Source organism: Chamaea fasciata, unplaced genomic scaffold (assembly GCF_029207755.1).
Source record: "Chamaea fasciata isolate MVZ Bird 193981 ecotype frontalis unplaced genomic scaffold, bChaFas1.0.hap1 SCAF_17, whole genome shotgun sequence".
In the NCBI taxonomy this organism is placed as follows: domain Eukaryota; kingdom Metazoa; phylum Chordata; class Aves; order Passeriformes; family Sylviidae; genus Chamaea; species Chamaea fasciata.
In genome coordinates this window covers 6212846-6227092 of record NW_027094102.1, presented here as the reverse complement: position 1 = coordinate 6227092, position 14247 = coordinate 6212846, and the positions used below count along the sequence as shown (strand labels likewise).

Sequence of the window (14247 nt, the reverse complement as noted above, 5' to 3'; positions counted from 1 at the left end):
TGGAAGAAGCAAGTGTGCTCCAGCTTTTCTAGAACTTGGTGCCTGTCATAAAGATTAGAGGAGCATAAGGAAAATCCTGTAACAAGGGAAACCCTGTAAGCAGGTGGAGAATTAAACCCTTCAGAACAGAATAATTAAATAGTCACTAAAAGTTTGAGATGCCGTGGGTCAGTGTAGGCGGAGGTGATCTCCAAAGCCCAGCCCCACACTCATGTCTTGATGGAAGTTGCTCATACTCAGGATGTTACTGTGCTTCAGCCTGCATGTGTTGCTGGAATTGTGCTGTTTTTGCAGGTTCAGTCCATGGAGAAGAAGCTGGACTTCCTGGTGAACATTTACATGCAGCGGATGGGCATCCCCCCGACGGAGACGGAGGCTTACTTTGGGTCCAAAGAACCAGACCCGGCCCCTCCCTACCACAGCCCTGAAGACAGCAGGGAGCACATCGACAAGAATGGCTGCATCATCAAGATCATCAGGTCCACCAGCTCCATGGGCCAGAAGAACTTCTCCGCCCCGCCGGCCCCAAGCAACGCGTGCCCGCCCTCCACGTCGTGCCAGCGGCAGAGCCACGGCTCGTCCCCCATCGGAGACCCCGGCTCGCTGGTCCGGATCCCGCCGCCGCCCTCCCACGAGCGCTCGCTGTCCGCCTACAGCGGCGGGCACCGGGCCAGTGCCGAGTACCTGAGGAACGAAGACATTACAACCAAACACCACGAGAGTGCCATGAGAGACAGCGACACGTCCATCTCCATCCCCTCGGTGGACCACGAGGAACTGGAGCGCTCTTTCAGCGGCTTTAGCATCTCCCAGTCCAAAGAGAACTTGGACATCCTAAACAACGGTTGCTATGCAGCCGTGGCCAAAATCAGACCCTACATTGCAGAAGGGGAGTCAGACACCGACTCTGACCTCTGCACGCCCTGTGGTCCCCCGCCGAGGTCGGCCACGGGTGAGGGACCCTTCAGTGACATGGGCTGGTCAACCCCCCGGCAGTGAAGCCTCCCTGCAGCCGCCCGGCCGTGTCCGAGCGCTGGCAGCTGCCCGCTCCAGCTGTCCACGTGTGGAACTTCTCAAGGAGATTGACAGCTAAGGTTTTCCTCTTTCTAGGACACCCTTAGCTGGCAGATACTTTCTTGCAGCTTACTCTGGGGGGGGTGGAACGAGCAGGTCCAAGCCTGCATTTGTGGAAGAGGTCACGGTGATGAGCAAACTGGAGCCGTGAAGTCCAGATTTCTTTCATACTCTCTTTCTAAGATCATTAGGTGAAACTTCCATGGCGCAGAGTAGGCAATATGCATTTCTTGGGAATCTTCAGAAGCGCAGGGCAGGAATAAATCACCCAGCCAGGGCTTTTGTAGATCACATTAAGTGGTGGCTGACAAGTGTTAGGTGGGAATTGCTGTGTCATGGCAGGAGTTGATCACACCTTTAGGTGTTTTGGAGTCACAGACAGAATACGTGTCTGTTTCTGGCTTAGGTTTCAGGGCACATGTAATAATGAGGGGTTGTTACTCCTCATTAGCTGTCAGGGAGGTGACATAATTCCAATATAATACATGGAAAATCCCTGGAGGAGAGAGATGTTGGCTGGGATATTTGCATGAGCAGAAGATGTGGCCTTAAGTGGGACTTGCTGGGGTACTGCTCTGAACCAGAGCAGTTTGGAAATGATCCTTCTTAGGAAAAACTCAGAAATATCAGCATGAGTGCAAGAAGAGGGACAATCAAGAGAGCAGAGAAATGAGACAGAGAAGGAGGACGGGACACAACGGGGATGGAATTTTATATTTTAAACCATGTATTATATTTAATTATTTCTCCTTCTGCTGACCAGGGACCTGGGGGTGCTTTGAAAGCAAAGACAAACCAAAGGCAACCCTTCTGGAGGGCTGCCATGATCCCAAGCCATTCTCATGGCCAACAGCCCTGTTGGGGACGCACAGCCACCAGGCAGAGGGAGAGGGTGGATGTGCAGGATGCTGTGGTCCCTGCCTTGCTGCGGGTTAAGTGCTGAGCTCCATCCTCTGGAAGCCCTGTTGGTCAGAGTGGGCACTTTTCTTACAGTTTGCATTGTGCCTGAACACTTTTGCACATACTATGCCCATGAAAATCTTTCCTTTCTTCTTCTGCCCTGCCAAGAATCTCACCCCCACGTTCTGGGGATATCCTTTGGTTTGTTTGGATCCCTCAAGCTGAGCTAAGAGGCACTGCTTTGTTTCTTCATGGTCTTTCAGAAGCCTCTTGCCCGTGCTTGCCCTCGAGTTGTGCCAATTCCAGTCTGCCCCATTTTGTTGTTGTGGAAGCTCTTCCTCTTGGAAAGGTCGTTGTGTTGTTACCAGGAACCTCAGCAGCTCCTTCAGCTGGGGGAAGGCGAGGGGAAAAGCGATGCTCAAAGTTTCTTTTGGGACCAAAACAAAGCCACAAAGTGATCCTTTACGTGGATAGGTTGGTAGGGGTTTTTATTTGCAAGGGGGTGGATCAGGCGAAGTTTGGTTTGGGATCTATTTCCAGGGCTGGGACACCATGGTGGCATTGTGCCTCTGAACCTTGCCGTGCATCCACAGCCCAAATCCCATGTGTGTTTTCTGCTGTGATTTCAAACCCTGTCTTTCCACATTTTCCCTGTGTCATATCAAGATCCTGTTAAGGATTTTTAGGTGACAACTTCATTTCTGTGTGGCCTTTGAGAGCTTGAACATTGATTTGCTTGGGGTGAAGGGAGACTCAGAGCCTTTTTCTCTCCTCCTGTTTGCTTGACCAGACACAGCAACTAGGTGAGGCCCAGGATAATTTTGGCCTTAGGGAAGATGCGGGTGCAGTCTGACAACTTGCAGACAGGAAATAAAACCATTATTTTGCTAGTGCCCAGGGCCAGCACACAGGAATGAGGAAGGGGGAACTATCTTCACAATTTTCCTGCCATTTTTCACCATTCAGGAGGGGAAAACATTGTTCTTAGGGAGAAACTGGGCTTTCAGCCATGCTAGTTCCTTTCTTTCCCCTCTTGAGCCATGTTTTTGTTAACTTCTGCAGTTTTTCCCTCTCTGTTTGTGCTCCAAAACTCCTTCTGGCTCCAGATTTCTTTGTGCAGAGTTAACACAGCAATGCCCTTGACTTCCACACAGAGACAACTTTAAATGCCAAAATGGCTGTAAATCGTGCAGATTTGCCTCTGGTGTGTTCCCAAATGAGATCCTTTCTGCTGGAACAAGAAGTGTCAGCAGGTCCTAAATCAAGTGTGGTGGCCTGGGCTTTCTACCGACCACAAGAATGGAAATTGCATTTGGTGAGGCAAAAATCAACATTGCTCCAGCCAGCTGCTCACTGCAAATTTTGTCCAAGTCAGAGATAAGAAAGATTTATTCTCTTATTTGTTTGCAATTACTTTTCAAGGCCTGCTGGAGATTTGGTGCAGAGGGTATGATACAGAGGCAGGAATGCCAGATGAGGATGAGGATAAGGATGATGTCATGCAGTCCTGTTGCAGCACAGGTACATGTCTGGTCTTTAGTGACAGAATCACAGAAGCGTCCAATCACAGAGCCACAGAATGGTTTGGGTGGAAGGGGACCTTAAAGCTCATTTTCAGGGGTTGCTGCAGGAAAAATTGAGTTTTTCCTCTTCAACTTCCTGCACTGAAATCTATAAAGATCTTTTGACTTGTATCTTGAAGAGTTGTTGGGTTTTTCCCATAATCAGTGATTGCAGAAAACTGGTTTTATACACATTTCACATAGAATTCACATAGAATTTATTTTGAAGGTATGAGATATAATTTTCTGTGGTGTCATATGAAAGGAATTCTGACACGCCTCCATGCACAACCATGCCATAAATCATCACTTCTCATTCATCCAGGCAAAACCCCATGGATTTCGGGGTTAGCTTACACTAGAATTAGTTACAAATAATGCTCATCACTTCCATGAAATTATTTAAGTCTGCATAAATAGTGACAAGTCCTGCTTGTTGCTTATTGACATAAATAATTTCATTCTTCTCCTAAATCATAGTCCAGTACTCTCTGAAAAGTCTTCTCTTCTAATCACTCAGCTCCCTCATGCCTGTACCACACATTCCTGGTGGCAATCTCTCACAGGAAGTCTGAACCAACAGACTACAGGAAAAGAGATCAGTTTTGGGTTGTTGATAAGGCAGTCCTGATGACAAAGGCCTTTAAAAGGGCGGACAGGCAAACTTTGTCCCTCTGCTGAGCCTCTCTTGGGCTACTCTTTGCTCCCCTCTTCCTCACAAATCTTATTCCATATTTTTTGGAGGACAGAAACAAGTTCTAGGCAATGCCAAGTGTGGACCGGGGAATCCAAAGAGAGCTGGAGATGTGAAAGCCAAATTTCCAGCAGACCATCTTGAACTGCTCCAGGGCTGCCCGTGCCCACACTTGTGCCCAGAGTCTGGTTCCAGGTTTGTCTGTGCTGAACATGAAGCCACGACCTTGAGGCTGAGCTCTGGTCTCCAAGAAATTTCTGGGCTTTTTGTTTTTCCCCGTAATCTGGGTCTAGGTCTTGAAAGAAATTCTGCAATTGTCCCACCCATGGGATGGAGCAATGCCTGGGGCTGGAACATGAAGCCACAGTAAATTTTTTGGGTCCTTCAGGTCCAAGTGTGAGTTCAGGTGGTTTGAGGAGTTCTCTGAAGAGGAGATGTAGCTGAAGATGTTGCAAGGTGGCCTTTCATAATATGACCCTGAGACAGAGGAACAGACATAAGTCAAATTTCCCAATATTTGGGAAGGGACTTTAATGTTACTCAAGTGCAGATTTTGTATGTGAATTTCCTTGTTGACCCATTTTCTTAATAACAATTTTTAAAGCAAAAAATGTCAAGGAGCTTACCAAAACCAAACCTCTCATCCAGCTCAGAAAGCCATTCTATTTCTTTAGACAGACTATGTGATAGATCAGATTTTCTAAAAATGAATTTTGTTTCAAATGCTGCTTAATAGGTCCAAATAAATTTTGCAGGGTCATTGCTATTTATGGATAAATAGGTATATTTTTACATTTTTATTGATTTATAAATTTTTAAATTATGTGTATTTTTAGAAAAGGTTTGTATAATCTATCTGAGAAGCCAGAGCATCACCTCAGATACAAATGCTCCCCTTCCAGATAATTGCCCAAGAGAAAAGAAAAACACCTTCACTCATCATTTTCCCAAGAGGGAGCTACTGGAAACCTCATTTTTCTGATATCCTCAGACCATCATGGTCACAGCAACATCATTGCTAAGACTAAAGTGTAAGTATAAAAAGAGAAACTGAAATTCCTAGGGAATTTACCCAAAGCTGTCCCATGCAAAGACCCTTAGCAGTGAGTATTTTATTGGGAATGTTAAAAAGCCCAAGAGCAGTATAAGGATTTCTGTTTCTCCATCATGTGAATGTTCAGGGTGAGCAAGCCCTGAGCCTCCAACCCTTTCTTCCCAACCCACAGCTGCACATCCCTATCCTCTCCATCCTCTCTCCATCACGGGTCAGCCTCTTCTGTTCTCATCAGCTTCCTTTTCCTGAGCCAGAAACAAGGAAATCAGATACAAAAGCTCCTTCAGCTGCAGGTAGCATTGAGGAGAAGGCTGTGGGGAGGGCTGAGGGCAGCAGCCCCTCCGAGCCCCACGGGGTCACTGCTGCTCAGAGGTGTAAAAGCAAACCCTTGCTTTTAGCACACAAACACCCCGACTTTTCTGCCTCACGGAGCAAAACCTGCTCAGAGCAGGGGTGTGGGTTCACTGGTTTTTTTAACAATAACAATAGGGTGGGTTTTTAATAATAAGGATAATAATACTGCATAGGAATCTTCTTTAGTATATCTTAGTGTCTGATGCCCCAGTGACACAATACTGCTTGCCTTACCTTAGTGTCTAGAGGGAGAGGGATCACACACCTTTTGATACACTATTAATCACGCTTTGAATTTAGGTAGGAGCGGGGTCCTTTTTAACTTATGAATGTGCTTTCTGGACTATCTCACTGACTGTACTCTCAATTTTGCCTGCTACTGCATGCAGCCTGAGATGAGTAGACAGCAATATGCTCCAGCTGTATCTGCACTCCCAGATTGCTGTAGTACCTGACAAGGTAACGTTGCCAAAAGCATCACTCTGGGGAGAGGCTGTCCTCCTGTGAGCCACCTCTCAGGGTGCTGCGGTGCTTCTGTAGGTAACACTGATATACCAAGTGTCTTTCATGCTGCAGCTGGTCACCACCCCATCCTTCTGATACAGCATGCACAGACTCCATTTCTCCTGCTTGTGACTGTGGGGTAAAATCCATGTTTGTGCCTGTGGTTCCTTCAAACGTGTAAATGGGGAGCGAAAAATTACGAATTGTGTTGGCTGTGTGTCACAACCTCCTTTCCATCAGGGTGCCTCTGAAAAAGAGCATCCCAAATAGCCCTTTCCGTGGGTTTGGAGGAGCAGGCAGTGCCAAGGATGGAGGCCTGGTCTTCATTTCAAAGATGCCATTTGAACCCACCTGTGTGGGACCTGCCATATGTCTGGTTTAATTCTCTCACCTTCATCCAGCCCTGGGGTGCCATGTACTTTTGTGCCTGCAGCACAGCTCGAGGCTCAAGGGGGAATGTGACTTCCAAACCTTGGAAATCACTCCTTGGGAATTCCACCCACCCTCCTCTACAGCCTTTGTGGTCTCGGGCACCCTGCAGCTGTGCCATAACCATTCCTCATGGGAGCATCTCTCACTCTCCTTACAGAGTGGCACTGAGCTACATTTTCATCTCCATAAATATTTTGCCAGTTTTCTTCCCACTACAATATCAGGCTCTCATGAGGCCTTCAGGGTTTGCCCATCTGGCTGGTGTTTGCAGTTTCTCGTGTCTCTTGCCACTGCTGCCATGACCTAGGTTGACCCTGGCCCCATATCCTCCTCTTCCTTGCCCAGACCATTTACCAGGGAAGCTGTAATGCCAGAACTCAGCTCTGAGACTTGGCCTGGCATCACCAGATGCACCAGAGAGCCTTTGTGTTTCATTTGCATGAAAGTTTTGCTTTTTATTGGTAATTTATTTGCTTCCTTGTTGAGCCACCGTGGCCTCAGCACATCCCAGTTTGTTCTGCTGAAGCTTTTCCATACAGGGATGGGGTCTGTGCTGTCTCTGTGTGCCCTGTGAGTGTTTGTCCCCGTGGCTTTAGCTGATTAAAGTGAAACAGGGATGAGGGTCTGGCTAGGATTTTGTTGTCCAGGTGAACATCTCTGAGAAGAGCTCACAGGCTCGACCAGTGTAGATGTTTTTGCTCCCTGAAGCAAGAGCTGTTTTCAAGACCCTTGTTCCCTTTGGCAACCCACAGATGTGGCTGTGCATGCCAGGCTCCAGCCTGGGAATGGAAAGCAGCTGGTCCAAGCTGTGCTGTTTCCAAAGCTGCCAGTGAGCCTGGAAGCATTCTACCCTCTTCTATTTCCTGTAAATACAGCTGCAGGTGAATTGTTCAAGCAGCATCTGTTTGCCTGGTTCTGAGAAACGTGAGCTCACCACAAAGCTTTCCAAAGCTCAGTGCCAAGCTCAGGCTGGGTTTCACCTGCAGCTTTGCCTATAATTTAGGGCAGGGTTAATGATTTCAGGTAGAAGCCATGCCAGAACCTCCAGTTTGGGTGGTTCTGACCCCAAAACAAGGCTGAATGTCACGCTGCCAGCAAAGCCTCTGCTGGAATTCCAGCTGCATTTGACACTGCTGACTGTGGACGTGGGGAGATGCTCTCTCCTTCCCACTCCACACAAGAAAAGGTCAGCACAAGCCTTGCAAGCCACAATGGGAAAATACCTCCTTCTTTTAACATGCCATGGGCACCTCCCATTGAAGCAGAAGCAGCATTTCACAGTAGTCCCTTAAACTTGACCAACACAGTGGCCATAATCCAGTGTTTTCCATATGCAGTGATGCTCATGAAGAGGATTGATCACAGATGTGGAGGTCTGCGTTTTTTAGCATCTCCACAGACACCATGTTCAGCCTTGCTGAGAACCTGATCAAGTCATCAAGGCTGGTGACAGGTCTTTTCTGTCCTGCCTGGTTATTCACACTGGTCCAGCATCTTCCCTGGAGCTGGAGTTACCCCATGCTCCTGTCAGCAGGCAGGATGGAGACCGTTCTTAGTTGGTTACTCCTCCTTTCCCCCAAACTCCTAAAATTTGAACTTTCTTCACTTTTTCTCAAAAAATTCACGCACAGTGTAGAGTGCCTGAGACTTTCAGGAACACCGAGGCAAAACAAGATACAGCTGATAAATGACAGAGATTTTGTTATTTTAAATCAAGAGCAGATTTTAAACATAGTTGCAGTTGCTGCGTGGTGTATCAAATGCTTTAGGAGATTCAATAAATTATTCTTATAAATGTTTTATTCTTTTATCAGTAATTCATATAGGTGGGTGCCACTGTTCTTAGACAGCAACAACGCTCCACACACTAAAACTGTATTCCTGTTTCTCCAATATAGACACTGTATTTATGAAATTTATCTTGCTTGATGTCTCTTTGGCACATTATCCACATGTACTGCACATGGATTGCACATTACATGCCACGTGCTGATAGGTATCTCTACATGTAATCAACAAATGTGCGTTGAACAGACACCGAAGTGTCACCTGCCTGGTTTGTGATGTGACTCAACACAACTGGGAAAAGGGAAAAAATGAACATCCTGTTTTGTTAAGAAATTCACTGCATTTGAATGCTTCTTTAAACAGATTTTATCAGGAAGCTAAAATATGAGATTGCCTCTGTGATGTTAATTAAAAAATACCTGAACAAAACGAACACACACAGCCCATAAATACTTAACAGCTACTGTATTCCTATATATTCTTCATTGCTATTCATCTGAACTGTAAATTCTGTACAGATTGAATGAAGCTCACAGTTTATCTTTGTCATAACCTGCAAGATAAAAGGACAACACAACTTTGGCTGCAGAAGCGTGTGCACGTGGTTCGAGTATGTGCACCCACATGTGGCTGTATGTGCATGTGGGTGTGAACACGTGTGCACACGTGTTCTTTATCAGAGCGGATAAAGCTGCATCTGAGATGCACAGGGGGAAAATATCCTGTTTTGGAGGTGAGACAGTGAAAATAAAACCAAATTACTTTTTCAATTACTAGTTTTGGTCAAAAAAGGAAGATTTGCAGGGGGGATTGGTGTGTGGCTGCCATCCCAAGGAGAAATCCCACTTCTGAAGGCAGCACAGGCCATGAGGCAGAGCGATGCAGTTCTTTGAGGGATAATTTCTTTGGCTTCCTTTCAAACAAACAAATATAATAGAGTGGCCAGTGCCAACTTCAAGTCCAAAAAGCTCATTCCTAATATTTGTGGCCAAACAGTTGTCCTGTGCCTTTGGAGATCCAAGGGCAAAGTCTTTACGTGCTGTGCCAGGTTGTCCCACGGCAGCGGTGCTGACTAAGGGCAGTGCCAGGGTCTCCCACAAACCTACTGCCCAAGCAGAGGATCCCAGTGCCCTGTGGCTCTTACCTTTGCCTATATTTAAAAAAAAACCTAGGTAAGAGATGCTTAAGAAAAGAAACATTAAGAACCATCTTTGATCTTAGAGTTATGGAAGAAAGGACCATATTATAACCAATAAGTCTGATTTTTTCAAGCAGGTCAGCCCACAGATTCCCATAGCCCCTATACAGAGATTTCACCAGCCTCACCAAATGAATCATCCTCTAGGACTGAATTTTGCCAATATTTTCACAGATACAAGGTTTCTATCGGGTAGAGCTTACCCTTCAGTGTTTAATCTAAATAAACAAAGGCATAAAGAGCTAACTTTTCTGGTTTAATACTTGATGCCTTGAATAAACAGTGATCGATTTTTGCATTGGCCTGAAGTCCATCTCTGGGTCCAAAGTTCTCAGCTGTAGGAGCAGCTTCAGCCCTAAAGAGGTGACTGAGCAAAGGCTACATCCGTTGCCGGAGTGTGTTGCCGCTTCCCTGAGATACCTTGACACTGTAACAGCATCTGGCTCATTTGGCCTTACCTGGGCTGGAAATGGTTCATGTTTTTGTCCTGACAGTGAGAGCGGAGAGGTGAATTTCCCAGCGGGAGGAGCGCGGGGCCGGACGCCCCGAGGGAAGCTCCGGGGCTCGGCTGAGCCGGGAAGTTTGGTTGTCCTTTAGAAAGCAAAGACAGCTGCTGCTTTGCTTCCTTTCATTTGCTCTGTTGCCTTGGCTTTCTTGCACTTTCGTTTCATCTCCAAAGAATCTCTCATAATGCCTTTGGTACTTATGTACATTTTGAAAACATTTTGTATGTACGGAATGAGACACACTTTTCTCTTGTAAAATAGCAATTGGATTTTCTTTTCTTTTTCTTTTTTCCTTTTTTTTTTCCTTCCTTCTGTTGGTGAATGTGTAATTTCCTCTGTACATTTCAATCACGACTTTGTGCAATGTACATTTTCTAGGGACAGGTGCCAAGGGAATGACCTGTAGTTTTCCTAAGGGACTGGCTAGAAGCCGACAGACACAGTCATACATGGTTTTTACATGAGCACCGTGGAAAAGCGACGTAGCCCAGACTTTCGCACTGAAGCATTGAGCGTGGGTCAGCTTGTACCTTCACAGGAATGACTGTGGCAGCTGCAAAACTCTTCATGTGTGGTGTGAAGACCAACAGCGACGGCTGCAACCAGAAGGGAAATGGAGGAAAAATTAAATAATCACAGTCATTAATTTAAGCCTCGAAGCATCAGAATGGAAAATTTGCATTCAGTAAAAATACCAGAGATTTAACCTTCATGAGATGAAATACACATTTATTTTTCTTTGCACTTCTTCTGTTCTCTTTGTTTCTTTATTTCTGGGGATTTCTTGGTAATTTTGGGGATGTATTAAGTGGCTGATGAAGAGAAGAGAAATGGGGACCTGACTTCCTGACGTTAAACCTCCACACATTTTTATTTCCAATGCTAGAATATATTTTTTTCCTGATGCATAAAATCAAGCTCATAAATCTCAAATGCCCTTAGTTACAAGGACACTGGCCCTTCGGAGTCCTTTAACAATATTGACTCTCTTAAGGTTCAACACCAACCACATCCTGGCAGATAAAAGATGGTTACTGGAGGTTTTCACCCCCTGTGCCAGCTCCTTATCACCCTGCTAAAAATGAAGCCTAATGTCATCAAGGTGGACTCAGAGCCAAGAAATGGCACTGGGAAGGGAGTTGCCCATGAGTTACATTTTTTTACCAGGCATCAGCCCTAAATTAAGAAAGCTGGACTTTGGAGCACTATCCAGGAGTGAAGTGGATTGGCTGACAGTGTTTCCTGTAGTGACCTAGGTTGAAGAAACAGCAGTTCCATTTTGTAAGAGAAAAGGAGAAAGTATAATCCCTTCCTCCATACTGATATTTTTTTTTTTTTCCCCAGAAAGATGTAGATGAGAATCTGGATGATCCAGGGCCTGGGTTTTGGAAAGCCTGCCAGTCATTTGGGCAAGGCAGTGACAGAGGCTTGGCAGAATGCACAGCCTGCCCAGGCACAGCAGCCCCTGCTTGTGCCAGAGGCCTTGGCTGGAAGCCTGCAGCAGCCCCATCCTGCCCAGGGCTGTTAAAGAAGTCCAGGAGTGAGCATTTCCCAATGGACACAGCACATTGAGTGGGGCTTCAGTGGCAACCATTATATTTTATCTCATTAGGTTTCACACCAGTGAGATAAACAGGAAAATTCTCGGTTTGCTGAGGCACATTCCCCAGTCGTCTGCACAGCATTATGGGCTGCATCCAAACTCTGTCCTGCTGCATCCATCCCACAGGGATGCTGGTGGAGCCAGACGTGGCACCTGCTGTGCCAGAGCAGAGCTGCCAAGCAGATCTGCAGCCTTTTCTCACACATTTGCCAAGCCAAGAGAGGAGACCAGCAGGAGGAGGCATTGCTTTTCCTTGGGTGTTGGCCTCCTGATAGTCTGGAAAAATCAGGAAGGCCCTTTCCCTGCAGCAGAAGTAAATATTGGAGTCTTAGAAAAAAATTATATGAATAGAAACTATTTATATCCCTCAGAAGAGCAGTTGCTGTCATAGGAACACATCTACCTGGTCTTCTCACAGACAGAGCTCTTCAAAGGAAACTGATTTTATTCAAACTCTTTTCCCTCAGTGCTGTTTAGCTCTTGGTTCATCAGGAGGGCAGGAGCTGGGTCCCAGGGAGCTGTGACAACAGCCTTCAGTAACTCAGAGATGATCCCATGCAAATTCACAGCCCCTGACTCCAACTAAATTTCAAAATTTAAGTAAATGTGCTTTTCCCAAATTAGCCTTGTTATTTGGGATAGCACATGCAGTCTGAAATTCTGCAGGAGGAACTCATTGCCAAAACCTCTCCTGTGCTCTGTTCCTAAGCAGAATCCCAGCGTGGGAATTTTTTTGCCTGGTTTGCTGACTAATTAAACCGTTTACTCTCCTAGAAAATGAAAGGAACATTTCTTCCTTTCTCACTGGAGGGGTAAACAGGCATTGCAAGATTTAGATGCAGTTTGTAAAACCTCAGTCCTACTTTTGGGCACTGCATTTAAGACACCCAAAGCTGTCTCTTCTCGGTCCAAGGTGAAAAACAAGCCAACTTTTGATCCTGACACCACCTGATTCCATCATTTTGATTTCAAGTTCAGGGTGGGCAGAAACCTTTTTCCTTTAAGAAGCTGTGCAATAACTCAGTGGCAGAACAGTGAATGAAATCTCTCTGATGCATTAAATGCTACTCCAGCTCTGCTCTGGGGTATAATTTACCCTTATTGCTTTCTTGGCAGCTGTTTCCCGTTTCCTGATGAAACCCTGTTTCCATCAATAGTAACTTAATGGTGGTTTTGGGCATGAAGTGTCTTTCTGGAAAGACAAACCATTTTCAGCAAGGTGGTCACTCTCTTTTTATAAGGAAGTTAATAATACATAGTTAGAGAGAAAGGCAGACAAATTGAAGTGGAAGGAAGAGGGCATGGGACACGCTTTAAAGGGTTATGTAATTTGGCATGAATAAGTGATTCAGTGAATAATGGAACATGAGACTTTTCATACAAAACTCATGAGCAAATTTTTTTATCTCCTTGCCCTTGAAGAACTCTTAGCATGAGAGAAGTCAGAGATGAAGAGAGGAGGTTTTGGACACACCTAAAAAGCTGATAAGGTTACTCTTTACACCATGGCTGTTAAATAAAACAAGTGTCTCTGAGCTCCTCTTTCCACTTTGGATTTCAGAGATTTCTTAGCTTCAGTTCAGTCCCAGACATTCCCCCATCACCAGACCTATAAATTACAGATTTCCCAATGATTTATTGAACAAATGTTTTAAATTGCATTGACACACTTTATCTCTCCAACTTTCTAGTACCAAAAATGAGTGGAAATCTCTGCTGTTTCTTTTTCTCCCTCTGTCATTGGTCAGCACTGGTGTGAGGGTTTTGTTATACTGGCATATCTTTAGTTTTTGTAGCTTTCTGCTCAATTCCTTTTTGAGCACAAAAGCAGTGCATGGGTTTGGGAGTGGTTCTCCAAACTAAATGAAAACCACAGTTGCTGTGTGATTTTCAGGTCCTGATTTCTTCTTAAAGGCTAAATACTAAAATATTTTACAGTTTGCCTTTTCCTGACTCAGCTGAACTGAAATCAGAGTATGAAGAAGCCAGTGAATATAAACCAATTAATACACTTTTAACTGAGTGGTTAAACCAAACAGCAGCAAGGCGCAACAGATGAACTGGGAGACCTGGTGCACCACCTGATCCCATCTGCTGTTCATCAGTGCAGCATCATTAGGGCAGGTACTGGAGCGGCCCAAAGCTGGGATTTCCTCTCCAGCCCATCCTGCAGAAAAGCTGGAGCTGATCTCCGGGGGAGGGAGGTGAGCAGCCCTCCTCGGAGCTGGACCCTAGAGGGCAGAACGAACTTGCTGCTGAGCTGGAAACCAGCCGGCGGCTGCTCAGCATCCCCTCGGTGGAACGCCCTCCTTCCCTCCCTTTCCCAGACGGACTCCTGTGTCCTGCGTAGCCCAGGGCACCACATTCCTGCTGGACACCAGGAATGCACCAGGGCACCAGCTGAGCACCAACTGGACAAACACAGTGAGGACTTCCAGGAAAGCATCACAACCAGCTGCCTTGGAGCTGTTTTTCCGGGGAGAAGCAGGAGATTGCTCCCAGAACTGAGCACACACACAGACTGTGCCCCAACCCACCTCGATAGCACAGAGCATCTGGATTTCATTTCTCTTAATTA

At 45.9% G+C, this 14247-nt stretch overlaps 1 protein-coding gene across 1 annotated transcript in view; it reads left to right on the top strand.

Moving 5' to 3' along the window:
- Positions 1 to 10814, top strand: part of KCNQ2 (potassium voltage-gated channel subfamily Q member 2) — a 75319-nt gene extending 64505 nt beyond the window's left edge. The window contains exon 17 of the mRNA XM_066198657.1: positions 295 to 10814. Within this exon, the coding sequence (XP_066054754.1) occupies positions 295 to 999 (705 nt within the window). The 3' untranslated portion in view covers positions 1000 to 10814. The remainder of the gene's footprint in view (positions 1 to 294) is intronic.
- Positions 10815 to 14247: the final 3433 nt, after the last annotated feature.